This window comes from Lissotriton helveticus, chromosome 10 (genome assembly GCF_964261635.1).
Source record: "Lissotriton helveticus chromosome 10, aLisHel1.1, whole genome shotgun sequence".
Taxonomy (NCBI): domain Eukaryota; kingdom Metazoa; phylum Chordata; class Amphibia; order Caudata; family Salamandridae; genus Lissotriton; species Lissotriton helveticus.
This window is the reverse complement of record NC_136071.1, coordinates 1,153,131,267-1,153,152,106: the sequence shown is the minus strand read 5'-3', so window position 1 is coordinate 1,153,152,106 and position 20,840 is coordinate 1,153,131,267. Positions and strand designations below refer to the sequence as shown.

At 47.9% G+C, this 20,840-nt stretch overlaps 1 protein-coding gene across 2 annotated transcripts in view; it reads right to left on the bottom strand.

Annotated features, from left to right (window-relative positions):
* Positions 1-20,840, bottom strand: part of NGLY1 (N-glycanase 1) — a 213,168-nt gene that overhangs the window by 65,463 nt on the left and 126,865 nt on the right. For both annotated transcript variants that reach the window (XM_078663965.1, XM_078663966.1), the window contains exon 7: positions 599-744. In XM_078663965.1, the coding sequence (XP_078520091.1) occupies positions 599-744 (146 nt within the window). The remainder of the gene's footprint in view (positions 1-598; positions 745-20,840) is intronic.

Sequence of the window (20,840 nt, the reverse complement as noted above, 5' to 3'; positions counted from 1 at the left end):
AAAAGAAAGACAACAATATAAAGATATTACAGATACAATATTGGAGATACTTATCTGTGTGGAGCCGCATTTAAAAGTGGCAGGTTGTACTGTGGGCCTGCCTATTGGGGTCTAGCTGTATTCTGTTCTAGAACAATTTCATTTGAGATGTAATGCTTCAAAGAGGATGTGTGGAGCTTGCATTGGTAGCCTCCGGTCTTGTAATGAAATCTGGGCAGATCTAGCTCCTGGTCATTGTACAACACAGTCTGCAAGTAAAATCTGAAAATATGATTTAGTAATCATGACCCAACGAATGTCACCCCACACCTTAATCCCAGTTAAATTTGAAAAATGAAACTTATCAGTAACAACTGATTGGCAGCTTTATGTTATTCTATATGGGTTTTGGTATTCTGTAGGCCACTAATTTAAGGTCAATTTTGTAATGACTCATATAGATAATACTTTTAGAAACCATATCACTAAAGGGGGTATAATGCACAATATGTGAATCTAGAATGGGTCATGCAGCAGAATTGATGCACGCCTAATGCATTTATGATTGCTCCCTTGACAGCCAGTGCCAGGTTTGCATTCTGTTAACCCGCAACCTTACCTCGTCCTTGGAGAAAGCGAAGATATAGGAGAGACTCTTTCCCCATCCCACCTCGTAAAGGAGGGGTTTGTCACAAACACCATCGCAGGGATCACAGTGGAGCCACCGCTTCTCTGATACACAGTACACTTCGGTCCAGACATGATCTGAAAGAAGGTGAAAAACAGAATCAGTCATCTCAGAGATCATAGCAACAACATCCCAGATTGGCTACTAGGCTTCTTACAGCCATGAAGTGTCCCGGAGTACAACATTCCTTAAAAGGGTTTGAAAAAGACTTAAGAACATTTCTTCTATTTAGCCAACTTCATTTGTTTTTAGCTTTCACTTTGCCTTGCGCTTTGTCTAATGTTTTATTAACAGTGAAAGTACTTTTTTTGTTTTTAGCTTATTAAATCCTTAAGAGATGATACTTGCAATAATATCCTATAATTAACTTTCATACAATGTATTTGCACTATTTACAGATTCTAACTTTATACTTTTCTATCTTACTAAAATAGCATACAATTACACTAACAATTTTATTTATATTATTGAAAATAAATGGACACTGTTGCAGCTCTCGAAGTAGGGTAGTTTCTTTTCAGCTTCCTTACACTACCAGACAACATATTTCAAAGTCTCACCAACACCCATATTGCAATTACATAACAATTTGTGATTCATACATATACCGTAGAGGTCTTTAACTCGCAATTTATTAAAAAGGATTTTCATAAAATCTCTTCTGTACTGCTGGCTATGGGGCTACACTATGACAGCAGTCTGTATCTCTCGTAACCTATCCACTTTGCATGCCTTCACCAAACAACTGTGTTCATTTGATACCCATTTTGCTTGTAAAAATATATGCATAGCCATTGGACGGACACCAGGACCCTGTTGAAATACATAATGTATTTTTTTTTAATCTTTACCTCAGTATTGATGTGTATTAATGTATTTGTACGCTCTTCATTTCAGTGATATCAGAGGGTATAGGATGACAGTGGAGATAGGGTACAAGATTCCATGGCAGATAGGGGAATTAGAATGGAGGAAAGCGCACAATTTTCATAGAGCTTAATCCGCCCCACCAAAAAAAACAGAAATTGCAATTTCGTTCACCGTTTTGGAAATAGAGCTGCTCTAAAATCCATATGGAAATTGCATTTGGATACATTTTACTATCCATCATGCAGTGCCAGATTTATAAATGGCCCTTCCCTTGAGAGGTTTAGAGAAAGCGACACATAGTTGTGTTTTTCTAAATGATTCAGTCATGTCAATATCCTACATGAGAGCTCTTTTTACATCTAAGGTACAGAGAGCCCTTTTTGCAATTGAATCAGGTTGGGGGGAGAAAGACAGGTTGTTCAATAGAGTAAGATGAAATTGTGAGACCACCTTAAGAAGAAATTTTGGCGTGGTACAAAGTACAACCCTATCCCTATGTATTTGGAACGAGCGTTCTTCTGAAGTGAATGCCTGAAGCTCACTGACCCGTCTGAGTGAAGTGATAGCAAATAGGAATGTTTCCTCCCCGGATAAAAACTGGATGGGGCAGGAGTGGAGGGGTTGAAATGGAGGGCCCATTAATCTGCTTAATACAATATTAATATTCCATGTGTAAGCTGGTGGAACTCTAGGAGGAAAGACTTTTAAGCCCTTCTAGGAAGGCCTTGACAACTGGAATCCTAAGTAGGGAAGTGAGTTGCCTAATTTGAAGATATGCAGCCACTGCTGTTAGGTGTAGCTCTAAAGATGTCAAAGCTAAACCAGGGGTATGTAAGTGAAACAAGCAGCAAACAATGCACTGTACTTTAGGTGCTAAGGGATCAATGTGTTTGGACTGACAAATAGTAACAAAATCTTTTCCATTTGGCAGAATGACCGGTCTGAGTAGTAGGCCTGCGTGCCTCTTAGAATATCCATACATTGTTGTGGGAGATTAATGTATCCAAATTCTAAGACTTCAGGTACCAGATTGCATGGTTGAGCAATCTCGGATCCAGGTGTCTGATTCCTCCATGTTTCTGTGTGAGCAGATCCTGCCTGTTCAGTAGTGCTTGTTGGGATCCATCAACATTTTGAGGTGTGTGACGAACCATGGCTGCCGTGCCCATGTAGGAGCCATCAATTTGAGGGTGAAAGATGTCTGCCGAAGCTTGCGACCCAGAAACGGAAGTAATGGGAAAGGTGGACAAGTGTAAGCAAATATCCTGGACCAACTCATCCATAGTGCATTGACCTTGGATTGTGGGAACCTGGAGGAGATGTCTGGGCATGTTGCATTTTTCTGCTGTGGCAAAGATCTATTTGTGGTTGTCCACAACGCTGAAAATATTGGAGGAGGACTTGTGGGTGCACAAGTTCTCCTCCTCACGGACTTATTAGTACCTCCTGTTGAGGAGATCCGCAATGTCGTTGTCCACTCCTGGGAGATATTCTGCTAACAAGTGAATGTTGTATTGCCGAGCTCACTTCCAAATGGTCTGGGCTAACTGGGAAAGCTCTGGGAACTTGGTGCCCCCCCGCGTTTGGAAATAATACATGGCTGTCATATTGTCCTTCTTGATGAGGGTTACCTTGCCAATTGTTTGAGGAAGGAAGGCTTTTAGCACTAGGTGATCAGCTAGTTACTCAAGGGGATCAATGTGGAGATATCTCTGACTGAGTGTTCAGTGGTCATGGACAGTGAGTTGCTGGGAATGTGCTCCCCACCCTGTAAGGGAGGCGTCCGTTGTTACTGTCTTCTGCGGAACTGGGTCTAGGAAAGGCCGTCCCTTTAACAGGTTGTTGGTGTTCCACCACTGCAGAGTGTCCAGCTTGACGGCCAATCAAGATCTAACTGACCCACCGCTTGAGTCCATTGGTGCGATAAGCACTCCTGCAATGGACGCATGTTCAGTCTAGCATGAGGTACTCCGGTTATACATTAAGCCACCTCTCGAGGAGATGCAGGACTGTTCTTACTGTTACCTGTTGATCTGATTAAAATCCGAGGGAACCATCCTTTTTGAGAATAAAGATGTATAGATAATATACACCTGTGTTTTGTTGGTGGAATGGAACAGGTTCAAAAGCTCCTTTAAAAAAAAAAAAAAAAAAGGGATTTTAGGAGAGTTTGTCACTTCTTTCAAGAGCAACTGCTGCGTTTGTGGAGAAAGTTTGTGTTTGCGAGGGAGAATGTTGAGAGGCGTAGAAGTGAGCTCCAGACAACAAACACATTGAATAATATCCAACACCCACTGGTCGGAGGTGATATTCTGCCAGGTGGGAAGAAACCCTTGTTGTCGACCACCGGCAGGTATCGTGTGATCGGGAGGAATGACTGGGGAGTAAGGGGACTAGTGGTTGTGGAGGATAGTTTTGTAAATCTACAGTTGCCTCTACCTCTGGAGTTGGTAACTACTTTGTATGAGCCTCTGCAGTAACCCTTAGTGCACGTGGTTTGTGTTAGAGTCCACTGGTATGAAGTGAAGTTTTCAGGGGAGGTGGTCTTGGAACCTCCAGGGTAAGAGGCGCAGTGACAGGTGAGATGGTTTCTGCAGCGCTCCCATGGCTTTAGTGGTCTCATTATCTTTATTAATCTTCTCAAAGAGGGTATCTGTAGAAAAGTAGCCTTTTTGACATGGTTAGCCCTACTTTTTGTCTGGTATTCGATGTGATTGACTATAGGTACACCGATTTCTTGCTACCAAAGTCCCAAGTGCCAGATCTCTTTTCCAAAACAGGCAAATTGTACCCCTACTGGCAATACCTTTGGCACATTTCCTGTAGGTGCCTAGTAAATGGTACCCCTGTTAACTATGGCAAGGAGGCTAAAGAGGGCCCTTAAGGGCTACAGCACTAATTGTGCCACCCTAAAGGACCCTTCATCAAACACATAGACTGCCAATGCAGGATGCATATCTTGGTGCAGACAAAGGTGAAAACACGACATAGCATACATCACTGTGAGCCATGCCCACAGACACACCTACTGCAGGCCTTCCAGCCCTAAGGTCGGGTGCACTATACTACATGTGAGGGCATGACTGCATGAGCAGATATGCCCCTGTGCTGGTCAGCCCCATTGCTGCCAGTACAAGTGAACAGTAAAGCCATTTTGTGTATATGTGCTTCCCCAGCTACATAATGGTTTTACTAAAAAAACGGGATGTTTGGTATTAAACATTTCGTATTAATGAACAAATTACTTACCTTCAGTAATGCATTATCTGGTAGAGACTATCTAGATGCAGATTCCTTACCTTTGAATTTCCCAGGTATCAGTCTTGATCCGGAAACATTATCTGAGCAATACCCCTTGCGTGCACTGTCGGGTGGCTCCACCCAGGCACACAGATGTCAGTTTTTCCACGCCAGAAGCACACAGCCACTATATAGCAGATGCAGTGATGTGTAAAACTAGGGCCCTGAAAGGGGAGTAACCCTAGTCTGCAAAGCGGGGAGGAATGGGTGGGGTTGTGAGGAATCTGCAGCTAGATAGAGGCTCTACCAGATAATCCATTACCGAAGGTAAGTAACTTGTTCATCTGATAGACTTCTAGCTGCAGATTCTTACCTTTGAATTAGATACCCATGCCATGCCATCCCGGCGGTGGGCTGCAGACTAATATCTTAAACTAGAAAGTCCTGCAGGACCGAGTGGGCAAAATGCCCAGCTCTCTGATGATCGTCCAAGCAATAGTGCTTTGCAAACAGGTGCAATGATGCCCACGTTGCTGCGTGACGGATGTCTTGGGAGTGGGACACCCCAAGCCAATGCTGTAGTTGCAGCCTTTCCCATGGTTATTTGGGCCCTTAATCCCTCAGGGGGCTGCTTCTTTGCCAGGGCATAGCAGATCTTAATGCAAAGAAAGACCCAGCAAGAAATGGTCCTTTTCTGCACTGCCCTTCCCTTTTTTGCTCCCACGTACCCCACGAAGAGTTGGACGTCCACCCAGAACTTTTTTGTGCGGTCACGGTAGAACAGCGCTCTTTTTTGTTATTCAGTCGGTGGAGATGCTCCTCTTCCTTAGAGGGATGCGGAGGAGCAAAGAAGGTGGGCAATGTGATGGACTGACTCAGATGGAATGGGGTCATGACTTTCGGGCAAAAAGGAATCCCGGGTGCGATGCACCACTTTGTCCAGAAAGGATATTAAATAGGGAGGCAAGCAAGATAACACCTGCAACTCACTCACACTCCGGGTCGATGTAATCGCCACTAAGAAGGCTATTTTGATGGTCAACAGCCGGAGGGGACAACAATGTAAGGGCTCAAAGGGAGCACACATCAGGTAGGAGAGGAACAAATTAAGGTCTCACTGTGGTATAACAAAGGGTGTGAGTGGAAATAACTGAGCCATCCCTTTCAGAAATCTATGTACAATAGGAGATTTAAAGAGAGAAGGCTGGTCTGACAGCCGCAAAAAGGTAGGCAGAGCAGAGAGATAACCCTTGAGAGTTCCCAAAGCAGAGCCCTGTTGGGCAAGGGTTAAAATAAATGGAAGGGCAGGAGAAAGAAGCAGAAAGAGGGTCAGTAGACCTTTCGGTACAGTAGGATACACATTTTTGTCAAAGGCAGGCATATACAGTCTTAGTGCAGGGCCGCCTGGCTGCCACGATAACTTTACAAACTTGGGGAGGAAGGTCAAAAGTTATCAAATGCCGCCGCTCAATCTCCACGCATGGAGGCAGAGAGTTGACAGGCTCTGGTGGAGGACTCTACCCTGCTGCTGCAACAGAAGATCCTCCTGAATCGGAAGACTGATCGGAGGATCGATGCTCCTTTTCAGAAGCGCTGGATACCAGACTCTTCTCAGAGCCCCTAGAATGACTTGGGGCTCCTGATCTTCTTTAGAACCCTGGGCAGAAGTGGCATGGGCGGAAAGCCGTACAGAAGGCCTAACTCCACTCGGAACAAAAAGCGTTGCTGAGCAATAGCCACCTTGGAAACTCCAGCGCGGAGTATTGCTGATATTGCGCGTTCTCTTCAGGAGGTGAACAAATCTAATCAAGGTTCTCCCCACTGATGAAAGAGACCTTGAGCCACCTCCAACTGGAGATGCTATTTGTGATCCGCTAGGCATAGACGGCGGAGTTTGTCCGCCCTGGCGTTCAGAGAACCTGCCATGTATTGAACCCTCATGGTTACGTCCTGCTGTTCCAACCATGTCCAGAGAAGCTGGGCCTCTCGACAAAGGGTCCACGACGCCACCCGGCCTGCATATTGCAGTACCACATGGTGATGGTGTCCGTAGACAGCTGCACTGGCTTCCCCTTGACATAGGGAAATAATGCTTTTAATGCCAATCTAATCGCTCGGAGTTCCAACAGATTTATGTGGAGCCCAGTGTCCTCTGATCTCCACCTCTCCCAGATGGCCACCCCAACCCAGAAGTGACACATCTGTCACTACTGTTAGCTCTGGCTGAGGGAGAGGGGTCTGCTGTTGACCCGATCACAATTTGTTAACTACCACTGCAGAGAACTTGCAGCTCTTTCAGAGATCTGGACCATGTCAGTGAGATTTCCTCTATTCTGTGCCCACTGGAACTACAAGTCCCACAGCAGAGCCCACATTCGCCATCTGGCATGCTTTACTAAGAGGATTCAGGAGGCCATGAGGCCCAACAGTGACAGAGTCCATCTCACCGAAATCCAGGACAGAGGCTGAAGCATCGGTATCATAATCGGAATATCCTGGACTCGCTGCTCGGGGATAAGACCAAAACTTCACTGTATCCAGAACAGGCCCAATGAAAGGAATCATCTGATAAGGAGTCAGGAGTGACTTTGGCACATTTACAGAGAACCCCAGCGAATGCAGGAGGTCCGCCGTAGTCTGAAAGTGGGAGAGCCTAGCACATCCTCAAAGTGCTCAGGCGACAACATAGAATCCCTGGGTTCAGTCATAATCTGCATCGAGGGACATCGTTCTGGCTTAGTGTCGTTGGGGCTGAAGATGGGGCTGGCACCGCGGTGGGCGCCAAAGACGTCATATGCACAGACTTCGGGTCCGATGTCAGGGAAGTCACGTTGGCACGACCAGCGTCAACCTGGATCCTGGATCGGACCCACAAGGCCATACCGACACCGTGGTCAGAGCTGACAGCGTCTAACCAGATAGGGCCTCCTCCGACCCCGCAGGGCTCAAGGGCTCACCAACCAGGTCGGCCTGCTCAAATACCAGGCGTAAGGCCTTGTAAAACTCTTACTTGAGCGGGGTTCGCTCAGGCTCCCAGAAAGAGAGGGAGGCATGAAGATGACCCAGGCTCCAGTTCCGCAGTACCCTGGCCAGAGCATTAGTGCTCCTTACCTCCCTTGTTGACAGACGACAACCGAGGTGAAGATGAAGTCCGCTTGGACTTCTTATCCTCTTCCCAGAGTGTCCCGAGGACCTCAGGTGGGACAAAGAGGACTTAGGGCTCTGGGAGTGGTCCTGCTACCTCTTCTTAGGTTGGGACCGGGACACTCTGCGGAGTTTTGCACGATGGTGTAGACTGCAGGGCCACATCGCCCGCTCCTTCAAGGCCTTCCGAGCCATGGCTCGACAGGCCGAGCACGACTGAGTCGTGCTCGCACTCGAGACACCAGAGACAGACGAGGTGGGTGTCGGTGACCGACATCATGCGGTGACAGACACCGCATGGCTAGAAACCGGTCATCCTCGAAGACATCCCTCGCACACACAGACAGAAAAAAAAATCAGAATTTGACAAAAAGTCGAGAAAAAGCTCTTCCAGGATTGGCACTTAACTGGCACCTACACAGGTGACAAAGACATCATAACCAATGCTGCAGACTGTCACGTGGAGCTGAATGTGACCACCTGACGGTGGGAGCAGGGAGTATTGCTCAGCAAAATTTTCCGGATCCAGCCTGACGCCTGGGAAATTCAAAGGTAAGGAATCTGCAGCTAGAAGTCTCTATCAGATTAACCCACACGGACACCAGTGTTGGATTTATTAATACATTCACACAGAGGGCACACCTTAGAGGTGCCCCTGAAAACCTACCAGCCACTGGTGCGCGGACTGATTCTCGCCAGTCTGCCACCAGAGTCTAGTTTCTGACCCTACCAGGGTGAGAGCCTTTGCTCTCAGGAGGTCAGAAACAAAACCTGCTCGGGAAGAGCGTGTTAACACCCCTGCCACAGGATGATCTGCTGATTTGCATTTCAAGGCAGGGGAGCTTCAGAGAACCCACCACCTGAGATGCTAGACCCTCCAGGAGCCCTCCAGCACCAATACCTGGGGTACAGGACCCCTTGCAGCAGTCAAGACTTGTTGGTGGTCCAATCTGGACACAGACCCTGCAAACACCAACTAGGAACATCAGCCGAGCAGAAGCCAGCACAGAGTGGCACAGCTGTCCTGTTTTGTCCCCACTTCCAGTTCAACCTCCAAAGTAAGTCTCCGATCACTGCGATCGGACACCTAAAAGCACCTCTGCACTGAGCCCCAAGCCAGAGTCCAAGTGAACCGACTGTGCCAACTGGGTTTTAAGACCATTAAGAGCTGAGCTCATCCACCCCCCCTCCTTCTTTGGGTTTATCTGGACTGATCCCCCAATTGCCTGCCCGCAGCCTCTTTTTTCAGGAGACTGACAACCGAAAAAGCCTCTCGCAGCACCGTCCTGCCAGACAAAACACTGCACACGAGCCCCACTACCAGAGTTCCAGGGAACCGACGGGGTCCCTGGGACACAGACACCATCTAGACTTGAGCCACCCTTTATGTTCAACCGGACTGGTCTCACAGTCCCCACTTGCAGCATCTTTCTTACGGGTACTTTTCCCATTGACTTAAACACGGCACTCAACACCGTAAAGCACCTGGACTTCCCAGAGCCGACCAAGGTGACCTGTTGATGCTTCTTTGGACTTTGTCCAGAAGTCCAGAAGTACAGTCCTGTACGTTGTTAAGTGTCCGTATGCAGTGCGTTTTCTGCCATAGGTTATCATTACAGCAAATACAATATTGTCTATTTATGGGGAAAGGATGTAACGAATAGTTTACCTGTCGGTGTAGTTTTGCAGCTTGAAGACTTCTGGATTCACTATGCTGTGCATTATTCTGACATCTAGTGGTTGGGTCAGGAATTGGTAGTCTTTTTCTCTCTTTTTTTCCCGTGGGCGAGGTGGGCATCGAGACAGCACCATTTGGTGTCCTTCGTGACATTGACGCGCTTCCTCTGGAAGCTCCCACCTTTGATCGCCATCTTTGAAATCTTTTTTTCTCGTCTTGTGTTATTCCTTTTCTTGTTTTTACTGTAAAGTCTTTCTCCTGTTTTAATTCTCTTCCTCCTTTCTCATCTTTCTGGCGGAGGAGGGTTGGATCGCTAGTGAATCCAGAAAGTCTTCAAGCTGCAAAACTACACCAACAGGTAAGAAACTATTTGTTTTGCAGCGTGAATCTTTCCGGATTCACTATGCTCTGCATAGACTTTATAGCGGTTTGTAATTTTTGTGGTGGCTGGGTGGAAGATGAGCTCTGGGTACTGAATATGTGTTGTAAGCACCGTTCCCAATAAGGTGCGCGCGCGCACACCCATCTTCCTGTGAGCGCGCACTCCCGTGTGTGGAGCGGGCACACACAGGACATCCTGAAAGAGAAATCGTGCCGCCGCTTAAAAAAGGGAGCGCCACGAAAAGCACTTACTTGATGAGGTTTTGACAGCAGGAGTGCAGGTAAGGCTGGCTTGGGGCACTTGCTGTATGTTTTTGGCGCAGTGCTGTGCGGGGAAGACTGTGGGTTTTTGTTTAAGCAGTCATGTTAAACACAGCCCCTTCACGAGCTGTGATTTACATGAATACTTAAACAAAAGCCCACAGTCCTACCCGCACCGCGCTCTACTAACAAAAGTACACGCTGCGTTTTTAAACTTGCTCTACTCTTTTGTTAGTAAAGCTCGGTGCGGGGAAGACTGTGGGCTTTTGTTTAAGTATTCATGTTAATCACAGCCCCTTGAGCACTCCATAGAAACGGTCTGCGCAACCTTGCGGCGTGGGCGAATAGGTTACATTGTAACCTCACCTGCATCAGCCCTGTGCAAGTTGAGCCAGCCCCCCCAAACATGCCTGCAAGGTGCTCCCTCCAGGCACTGTCAGCTTTCTTTCTGTGGTGTTAATATACAGCAGCGCTCCTGTTTGTTTTGAGAGCCCTCGTCAGACTGACAGAGCCGCGCCCCGGGGAATCGCAATCACGGATTATGCTACATTGTGGCAGTTGGAGTGAGTGTGAGCCCGCCAGCAGCCTTAACTCTGCTGGGAGCCCCACGCTGGCTGTCGGAGCATTGAGCGCACCACGGACGGCGCACTGCCACACTCAGTGAGGCAGCACTTTCAGTGACAGCTGAGACATGCATATGCGTGACAATGCATTTCAGTGCGGTAATGAATACCACACTGAAATGCATTAGTCTAATGTGCAATGCGTGATACTTGCCAGAGCGGACGCTGTGTTTTTAAACTTGCTCTACTATTTTGTTAGTAAAGCGCGGTGCGGGGAAGACTGTGGGCTTTTGTTTAAGTGTTCATGTTAATCACAGCTCGTGAAGGGGCTGTGATTAACATGAATACTTAAACAAAAGCCCACAGACTTCCCCGCACCGCACTTTACCAATACAGAATTTGTAAAATAATTAGTGCCGGGCCCAAAAGTACTCAGAAATCAGCCGCCTCCCCTATTCTGCCTTTCTATCTCCTGATCTTGGTCAAAGTATGAAATGAAAAAAATAAGTCCTGGTGCCAAAAAATGAATGCTGGTGGAAAGCACCTGCAACCACAGACTCAAATGAAGCACTTCTTCAGCCTTTCCTGTTGTATGTGGCTGCATAGACATCGGTATATAGCTCAGTGTGACTCATGTAGGGAACTGTTCAGGTATGGGGCTGTGTGCTATGTAATGTAGATCCCTGTGCCCCCGGGCACAGACCGCAGGCATCCCTTCTCTGCTGTGCTAGAGTAGTATGCCTGCATAGACCAGGCTTTATTGCTCAGGGGAGCGCCTGTTCCTGTGGAGAGCTGTCTGGGTTGGGGTGGTTTACTACGTAGTGTAGAACCCTGTGCTTCCTGACACAGACTGTAGGGCACCTCTCCCGTGTGCCCAGTTGAAGAGGTGTACACAAATATCCTGCTGTGCTAGACTGTCTCTTCTCCGGCTGTCCTGTGTACATGGCTACACAGACAGCGAGGCTCCAGTCCCTGTGCAGAAAGCTGTATGAGCAACGATAAAGACATTGTGGACTGTGTCTACAGAAGGTGTTGTCTAAGAGGGGGGGGGGGACGGTCTATAAGTGAGGCTCAATTCATCCTGAAATGGGTTACATGAGGTTAATTGTATGGCCAGGTCCGTGGTTACAGTGAATGACAAGAACATGACTGAATTAGAAGTCATGTGAGCTACAGTGAAATAAAGAGGCACTATTTCTAAGCCCTTATTACCAAGTCAATGTTTCATTTAGAGCAATATGCACATTTATACAGTTCATGAAATAAGGTCTAGCTGCTATAAAATAATATACACGATCACTACCATTTTAAACACATCAAATCTCATGTCTGGGTTCCGGGTCTGTAAGTCTGCCCGGCGGCCTGTACTACCTATGTGATGTACTGAGGGACTGCATCTCCTGTATGAATTAGACCGAGGACTTTTATTTAAGGAGTCGTATTTACGGAAAAATGCACGCATGGTGTAAATGTGTGTGTTTTCTAGAGTGAATTGGATGTTTCTGTAAGTGGAGGAGTCCGTGTTTCTATAAATCTATTGTTGAGCCCCGCCTACACTTAAAGGTTACACTTTTAAATCTGCTTGTTCTGCATCTGGAGAAGTGTGGCTCACTGGTTAGAGGAGGCAGACCTGGAAGCAGAGGTCAGCCCGGGACCAGGGTTCAATTCCCGGCTCGGCGGGGTCTTGAGTCCTAAAATGTCCATGGACTCGACAATTCTCGCTCCGGTGCCTACTCGATGCACGGGTTCACACTCTGCGACTCTGGGCAATAGCTTGCTTAATCTCCACAACGGCCCCTCGCGGCGGGATGCCTGGCTTTCACCTTGCGGATACCCTGCCGGGGTTATCTCACAGGGGAATACCAGGACGGGTTCCCTAAGCAAGCGCTTAGAAACCGCTTGGTGATTTGCGCTATATAAATTCCTGTACATTCACATTCACATTCACATCTGCAGAAGCGCCCAACCTGTGACCCCCCCCTCTCCCTCTTTATTGCAAGAAGCTCTCATCTACGTGCAGAATTAATATAACAAACAGCTGTACTTTCTGTGCAACTTGTGCAGGCGAAGAAAATGTATTTGGAAAGATAGGTGCACATAAGTCATAGACCCGCCTCTGAGAAATAAGTGCTAAGCGCTGGAAACCACCAGCACAAATTAAGCACTGTCTTTACTAACAAAAGGTTAGGAAAGCAACCAATCTTTTTAATGAACAAGAATGTATTTTGCTCAGTGCAGAAAGATATGGAACAGCTTTTTCAAATGTAAAAACACATTTTTATAACATCACTTTATATTAAAGTTGGCATTAATGAATGAAAAACCCCAAACGTGCTGCTTTTTGACTGATAGTTTTATTTTGTCAATGGTTTAATTTTCGGTTTGATTTTATAGTATTATTGGCACTCATGTGGGTAATGTTGGTCCAAAAGATTGATTTTCTTTGTCCAAAATAATGCTAACTAAAACCAGTTTAATCTTGTAGCAACTGTCCAGGAGCGAGAAAGGAAACAACAGTGAGGAAAGAGAGAGAGGTAGGGAAATAAAAGGAAAGGAGTGATAGGGAAGGACAGGGCCTCTAGGAGAGGTGAAAGGGAGGTAAAGGTTAATGGAAAGGAGAGTTACAAGGGAAAAATGGAGGGAGAGAAATATGGAATAATGGGAGAGGGATGAGACAAGGCGATGATAGAAACAAAGATCACGTGTGATTGAAGGATCAGGGAAAACTAGAGAAAAGGAAGGAAAAGTAGGAAAAGAGAAAAAACAAGTTAGGAGACGAGAGGTGAGGACAGAAGAAGAGAAAAGCAAAAAGAAGGGAACGACGGGAGCAATGGGAGGAGACCGAGACAAAAGGAGAAGCAAGACACATGAAAGAGAAAAAGAGAGAAACAAGGGTTGGATTAGAAGGAGGCATAGAGTCTTTTGGGGGTCCACTACCATTGATGTAGTATCTTAAAATAACTTTCAGACAGACCTCCCTTAACCCTCAATCATTTTCTTCTAGTGGCTGCTCTGAATCCCCCTCAAAGAATTGTGTCTGTAATTGCACTTCCCTCAAATTATGAAGTGCATTTGAGTTGGCTTGCAAGAAGATCTTTTAGAGTTGCATATAAGCCAGAATCCGTCGCACCATATTCCTTCCCGGTGAGTAGATGTTGAAGAATTGGGGATCGCGGTAAGTAGATAGGTCATGGCCCCAGTTTTCCATGTATTCTGTGCACCACTAGAGCATGTCTCCACTGTTGGGTATGTGGGATATTATGAGATTGCACTAAGTCCTGGAAGGGTGTAACTAAAGTATGTCAGTTATCTCGGTCAGCTTTTAGGCTCTCCCCATTGCCCATCTAATTTCTTCTCCCCCAATTATATTCTGACCATTCCGTTATAATGGCATTTTCAGCTGAAGAACTGCATGTACTTCAGGCAGTCTATGGACCATCAGCCGTTGGGGTCTTGTGCTTTTCTAAACGTAAATTGTACTTGCCTGTGTAACCAATTCATGTCATGTGGAAATGCACAGTCTTTTCAGTTTTTTAAAGCAAAAGTTTGGAGTGATAGTTGGCGCTGCGCACAAGCGCGGTCTGGTTCCTGGCGCACACAGCAATGGCTGCAGCGCACAGAGACCCTACACTGCCGCACAGAGAGGAAAAAATGTGAGGGAACATTTGTTGTAAGACCTTTTGTCCCACATGCGCTTCCTTGTTCATTTGAATATCTACACAGTAGTGCTTAGCGAACGTGTGCACTGAAGACCATGTTGCGGCTTGGCAAATGTCTTGAATAGGTGTGTTCGCTAGAAACGCTATTGTTGCTCCTTTCTTCCTTATCGAGTGAGCACGAGCTGCTCCTTGTAACTGTTGCCCTGCTTGTTTGTGGCACAGTTGTATGGTTTGTGCAATTCACTGTGCAATGGTATTTTTGGTAACTGGTCGTCCCAAAAAACTGCTGGCAAAGGATACAAAGAGCTGCTTTGTCTTTCTGCAATCCTGTGCCCTTCTATATAGTGCATCACTGCCCTCCTGGCGTCCAGTGTGTGTGTGGAAGGTTTTTGGAAAAAACTTGGTATTTGAATTGTCTGATTGATATGGAATCGTCACACCACCTTCGCATGAAATGTGGGTCTGTCCTCATTACAATCCTATCACTGTGTATTTGTAGGTTGGACTCTTGAAGTTTCAGAGCTTGGAATTCACTTACTCTTCGTAGCGGTGATAGCTACTAAGAAGGCTGTCTTTAGCGTAAGCATGTGCAGTGTAACTTTGTGAATAGGCTCAAATGGTGCCTTCATTAATTGGGTTAGCACCACGTTGAGGTTCCATGCTGGTGCTGGCATTCTGTTTGGGGGTGCGTTTCTCTTTGCCCCTTCTAGAAACCTTTTTACTACTTGGCAGGTGAAAAACTTTTCCCCGTTTCTCCTCTCGTGTAAGCCACTATCGCCGCTAAGTGCACCCGTAAAGATGTGTAGCTTAATGCACCTTCTGCCGAATAAACTAAGTATTTTATCACTGCTGATTCCTTTGTAATTGCCCTTTCAAGTTTCTCCCTAATGCACCATTCGGTGAATCTTTCCCACTTTGCTATGTAGCATTTTCTTGTGGTAGGTCTCCTCGCCTCCCTGAGCAAATGTATTTGACCAACTTATCCATAACGCATTCCCTTGGGACTGATGGTCAGGTTGTCTGGATGCGGAGTGTAGGCATTTTGCATTTAGCGGTGTTGCAAATAGGTCTATTTGTGATGTACCCCATTTCCGGAATAGCTTCTCTATTTCCTGTTGGTTGAGCTCCCATTCGTGGGATGCAGACATCTGCCTGCTGAGTCTGTCTGCTTCCACACTGTCCTTCCCTGGAAGATGTATTGTTAGTAGGTCTATTCTTAGTGGAATGGCCCATATACATATGTCCTGAGCTAGCCCCGATAGTGCCAATGATTGTGTTCCTCCTTGTTTGTTGATGTAGAACATGGTGGTTGTGTTGTCTGTTTGGCTCACCACCCTGTTTCCATACAGCTCCTTCTGAAAGGCTTTTAAGGCTAGGAACACTGTTTTTAGCTCTAGGTAGTGGATGTGTTTAACCGAATCCTGCTGAGACCATAACCCCCTCACCTCGTGCCTGTTCATGGGCGTGCCCCACCCCAGCTGGTAGGCGTCTGTTGTGATGGTCACTGTTGGAGTTGGCTGTGTGAATGGTTTCCCCTGTGATATGTTTTCCTTGTTCCACCACGCTATTTCCTGATGCACTGCGTGTGTGACAACCTCTAGATCTTTCCAACTTCCTGTTGCCTGTGACCATTGCTGCTGTATCCATTCTTGGAGCGGTCTCTTGTGGAGGGGAATATTTGGGACTAGATGTATGCATGACACCATCATTCCCATTAGCTTGCTCACTGTCAAAGCTTACCCCTTGTGGTAAAGATGTGTCTCCTTCAGTACTGCCAAAGTTCTCCTTGTGCTGGGGAACACCTTGCCCTGTATGGTGTTGATCTCTGCCCCTAAGAATATTTTCACCTGTTCCGGTTCTATTGAAGACTTTCCCCAATGGATTGACAACCCCAGTTGGATAAGCGTTTGTATGACCTGCTGGATGTGTTTGCATGGTCTGTACGAGCATACTTATACAAGCCAGTAGTTGAGGTAGGGGTATACATGTATTCCCTGTCTCCATAGTTGGGCTGCTACCGCTGCTAGGCATTTTGTAAACACCATTGGTGCGGATTAGAGTCCAAATACTAGCACTGTGAACTGGTAGTGAATTTTGGTTGATAAACCTTAGCAGGCGTTTGTGTTTTTTGTTGATGGGGATGTTTAAGTACGCGTCTTTTAAGTCTATAGTTGCCATGTAATCCCCCTCTTGTATCTGGGGTAATACTTCTCGCAGAGATGTTATTTTGAATCTTTGTGTCCTTATGAACTTGTTTAAGAACCTTCAATCTAGAATAGGTCTTAGCGTTTCGTCCACTTTTGGTACGAGGAAGTATTTGGAGTAAACCCCTTGTTTCTTTCCTTGTAAGGCACTATTTCAATTGCCTCCTTGCTGAGCAGTTCCTGCGCCTCTAGTAGCAAGAGCGAAAGTTCCTTTGCCGAGTGCACCTTGTTGTTTGGCCTATGTTTGGGAGGTTGTTTTTCTAGCTCTATACAGTAATCGTATTGTATGATGTTTAGTATCCATTTGTCTTCCATTCCTGGAGAAAGTCTCTTATCCTGCCTCCTACTGGTCTTATATGTTCAAGGAACTGTTTGTCTTGTAAAATCAGGTTTTGGTTTTGTCTTCTGTTTTGATGCCCCCCTAGAGGTGTTGTTAGGTTGGGCATTTGCCTTACGACGAAGTCACTTGGAGGTGGATTGTTGCCCTCCTCTCCGTGCCTGTCCCCATCCGTTTGAGCGACCTCAAAAGGACTGGCCGTGTGGCAGGTACTGCCAGTTATGCTGCTGATGTCCCTGCTGTTGCTGGGCCTGGCTGTTTCCTTGATAACCTTGTTGGAAGGCTTGGTGTGATGTACCACCTTGACTTTTACCACAGATCTCCCGAGGCATCTCCGGGAGCAACGCACCATTTTAGCCTGCACAGACCTTAAGGTCGACGAACTTTGTGTATCCTGGTCGCGCATCGGATATTGCGCACTGTAATACTTTTAGCTGCCCCCTCACCTGCACGCGCCCCAGAGCGCCTCCCGCTGATCGTCCCCTCCTTGCCGGTCTGGTTTTCGGAGCAGGGACGGGCGAGTCCACCATCTTGGGCGGCTCTGGGGTCAGCGCTGCAGTCTTTTGGCCCCTCCCCCCCCTGGCAAGCATTTCAGGCGCCCGGCGGATCCCGCGCCTACCTTGACTTTTACCACAGATCTCCCGAGGCGTCTCCGGGAGCAACGCACCATTTTAGCCTGCACAGACCTTAAGGTCGACGAACTTTGTGTATCCTGGTCGCGCATCGGATATTGCGCACTGTAATACTTTTAGCTGCCCCCTCACCTGCACACGCCCCAGAGCGCCTCCCGCTGATCGTCCCCTCCTTGCCGGTCTGGTTTTCGGAGCAGGGACGGGCGAGTCCACCATCTTGGGCGGCTCTGGGGTCAGCGTTGCAGTCTTTTGGCCCCTCCCCCCCTGGCAAGCATTTCAGGCGCCCGGCGGATCCCGCGCCTACCTTGACTTTTACCACAGATCTCCCGAGGCGTCTCCGGGAGCAACGCACCATTTTAGCCTACACAGACCTTAAGGTCGACGAACTTTGTGTATCCTGGTCGCGCATCGGATATTGCGCACTGTAATACTTTTAGCTGCCCCTCACCTGCAGGCGCCCCAGAGCGCCTCCCGCTGATCGTCCCCTCCTTGCCGGTCTGGTTTTCGGAGCAGGGACGGGCGAGTCCACCATCTTGGGCGGCTCTGGGGTCAGCGCTGCAGTCTTTTGGCCCCTCCACCCCCTGCCACACCCCTCGGCCCTCCTCCCCTATGTGTCCCTATATCTTGGTTACGCGGTCCCAGCAGCGGGCGCGACGAAGGCGCGCCGAAGTTGCGCCTAAGTCAAGCCCGTCTGCGCCCGTCCGCGATGGGCCGGGACCAGGGGCCACAGACTCCGTCCTTCCTCTGGTTTACACTTCAGCTCAACTCTCTGCACATCTTGCTACCTCCCTTCCTCCCCCTTCTTTATTGCATCATCTTGATTCTCTTGGTATTCTTGCCCCCCACCCTCCCCGTCTGTTCCCTGTCACCCACAGCCCTACCTCTCCTCCTTCTGATCCCTCTCCTGTCACTCGCTCTTCTCCTGTCCCTTTGGCAGCTTCCGCCTATTTGCTTAACACCCGCTCTGCTGCCAAACATCAGACAGAACTCTTCAATCTTCTGAACACTGACTCCCCAGACTTTCTATTTCTCACTGAGACCTGGTTCTCCACTGATTCCCTTCCGGATCTCCTGGCCATTCTCCCCGATACCTATTACGCCCTCCGAGCAGACCGCCCGGATGGCAAGGTTGGGGGAGGTGAGGCGATGATCATCCGTTCTACTCTGAAATTCCAACTTCTTGCTCACCCCCCCATACCTAACGTGGACTTCTTGGTGGCCCGATCACTCAATCTTTCCGTACCTCTCACCATAGTCCTTATGTATCGTCCCCCTCAAGCCATGCCTTCATATGTAGCTACTCTACAGGATCTTTTGGCCACGTTGGTGGTCAATAACTCTTCGGTTCTCCTGCTTGGCGACTTCAACTTTTGGCCGGGTGACCCCAGGGAAGATCAGTCTTCTAAAGACTTTTCTGCTACCCTTCAGTGTTTGAACTTCTCATCCCATGTCTTGGCTCCCACCCATGTCCAGGGTCATATCCTGGACCAAATCTGGTCATCACGCTACGACGTCTCATCCCCCTCTATACTCCCTTGTGTCTGGTCGGACCACTCTATTATATCATTTTCCATTCACTTGGGTTCGGCAGACAAGCCCCCTCTCCCCAAAAATATTCTGGCTCGTAGTTGGAATCAGACTGACCTTAACGCTCTTTCGCTCTCCTTGGCTTCCTCAGCTCCTGATCTTACCGAACTCTCCTTGGATTCTCAGGCAGACGCTATTAGTATCTGGCTCTCTTCTTCCTGCGATCAGGCCGCCCCGCTCAAGAAGGTCAAAGCCGTCCGCCCCTATGACGTGCACAAATGGTTCACCATTGAGCTTAAAACTCTTAAACTCGATCTCAGGCGGTCGGAACGTCATTGGAGACGGAACTACTGTCCCACTCTCCGCGCCAAATACAGACTCCTCCTCAATGATTATAAAAGAGCGATCCTCGCGGCTAAAACTAAATACTTCACCGAGAGAGTTGCCCTCTCTGCCAATAAATCTCGAGAAATCTTTTCTTTGGTTCATAATCTTGCTACCTCTGCCTGCACCAGCACTAGTCTTGTCCCATCTCAGATCCTTTGCTCCTCACTTAATGACTATTTTATTGATAAAATCGCTAACATAAAGGCCAATATCCCCTCTGTGCTTCAACCTGCTTTCTCCTGCTCCCTCCCCTTGCCCTCCCCCTCTCTGGATCATTTTCCACCTATCTCTCTGGAGCTATTCCTTAACCTGCTTGTAAAAGTCAAGTCTGGTTCTCCTGTGGACTGTGCTCCAGCACGGATTCTTAGAACTCTCTTCACTATCTGCCCCGCCCCTCCTCCCGCCCTTCTTAACGCTTCTCTGGCTCTGGGTTCCGTCCCTTCATCTTTCAAATCTGCTATAGTTCTTCCCATTCTTAAAAAAACTGGTCTGGATCCCTCTCTTCTTTCTAATTTTAGGCCTCTCTCTCTTCTCCCTTATCTGGGTAAGATCCTTGAAAGCTACGTCCCATCTTGTCTGTCCACCTACATCGAGGAGAACCACCTCCTGGCCTCCCATCAGGCGGGTTTTCGCCCAGGCCACTCCACGGAGACAGCGGTCCTCGTGGTCCTGGACGAACTCAAGGGGAAAGCTGACATCAACCTCCCCCAAGCCCTGGTCCTCCTCGATTTGTCCGCTGCGTTTGACACGGTCGACCATTCTATCCTTCTCGACCGTGTCAGCGCAGCGGGCATTCAGGGCGCCGCCTTCTCTTGGCTTGCGTCCTTTCTTCAAGGTAGGTCCCAAGCGGTCCACCTCTCAGGTTTCACGGCTCCCCCTCGCTTGACTACCTGTGGGGTCCCCCAAGGCTCTTCCCTTTCCCCACTTCTTTTCAATCTTTATATCCACCCTCTTATCTCTCTTCTCGAGCTGGGGGTCTCTGTGTATAACTACGCGGATGACCTCCAGCTCGTCTTCGATCTCTCCTCCCCTTCTGATTCCCTCCCTAAGTTCTGTTCCACCTTAGTTTTTATACCCGAGTGGATGAGCATCAATCACTTGAAGCTCAATCCGGACAAGACGGAGCTTGTCCTCACGGGTGGTCCATCAAACCCTTGGTCCCCGGTTCACTGCCCCCCTTCCTTCGGTTCCCCCCTTCACCGGTTTCCTCTGTTCGGACTCTGGGCATCAAGATCAGTCATGACCTGTCCATGCATGCCCAAATTAGCTCCGTCGTGTCCTCTTGTTTTT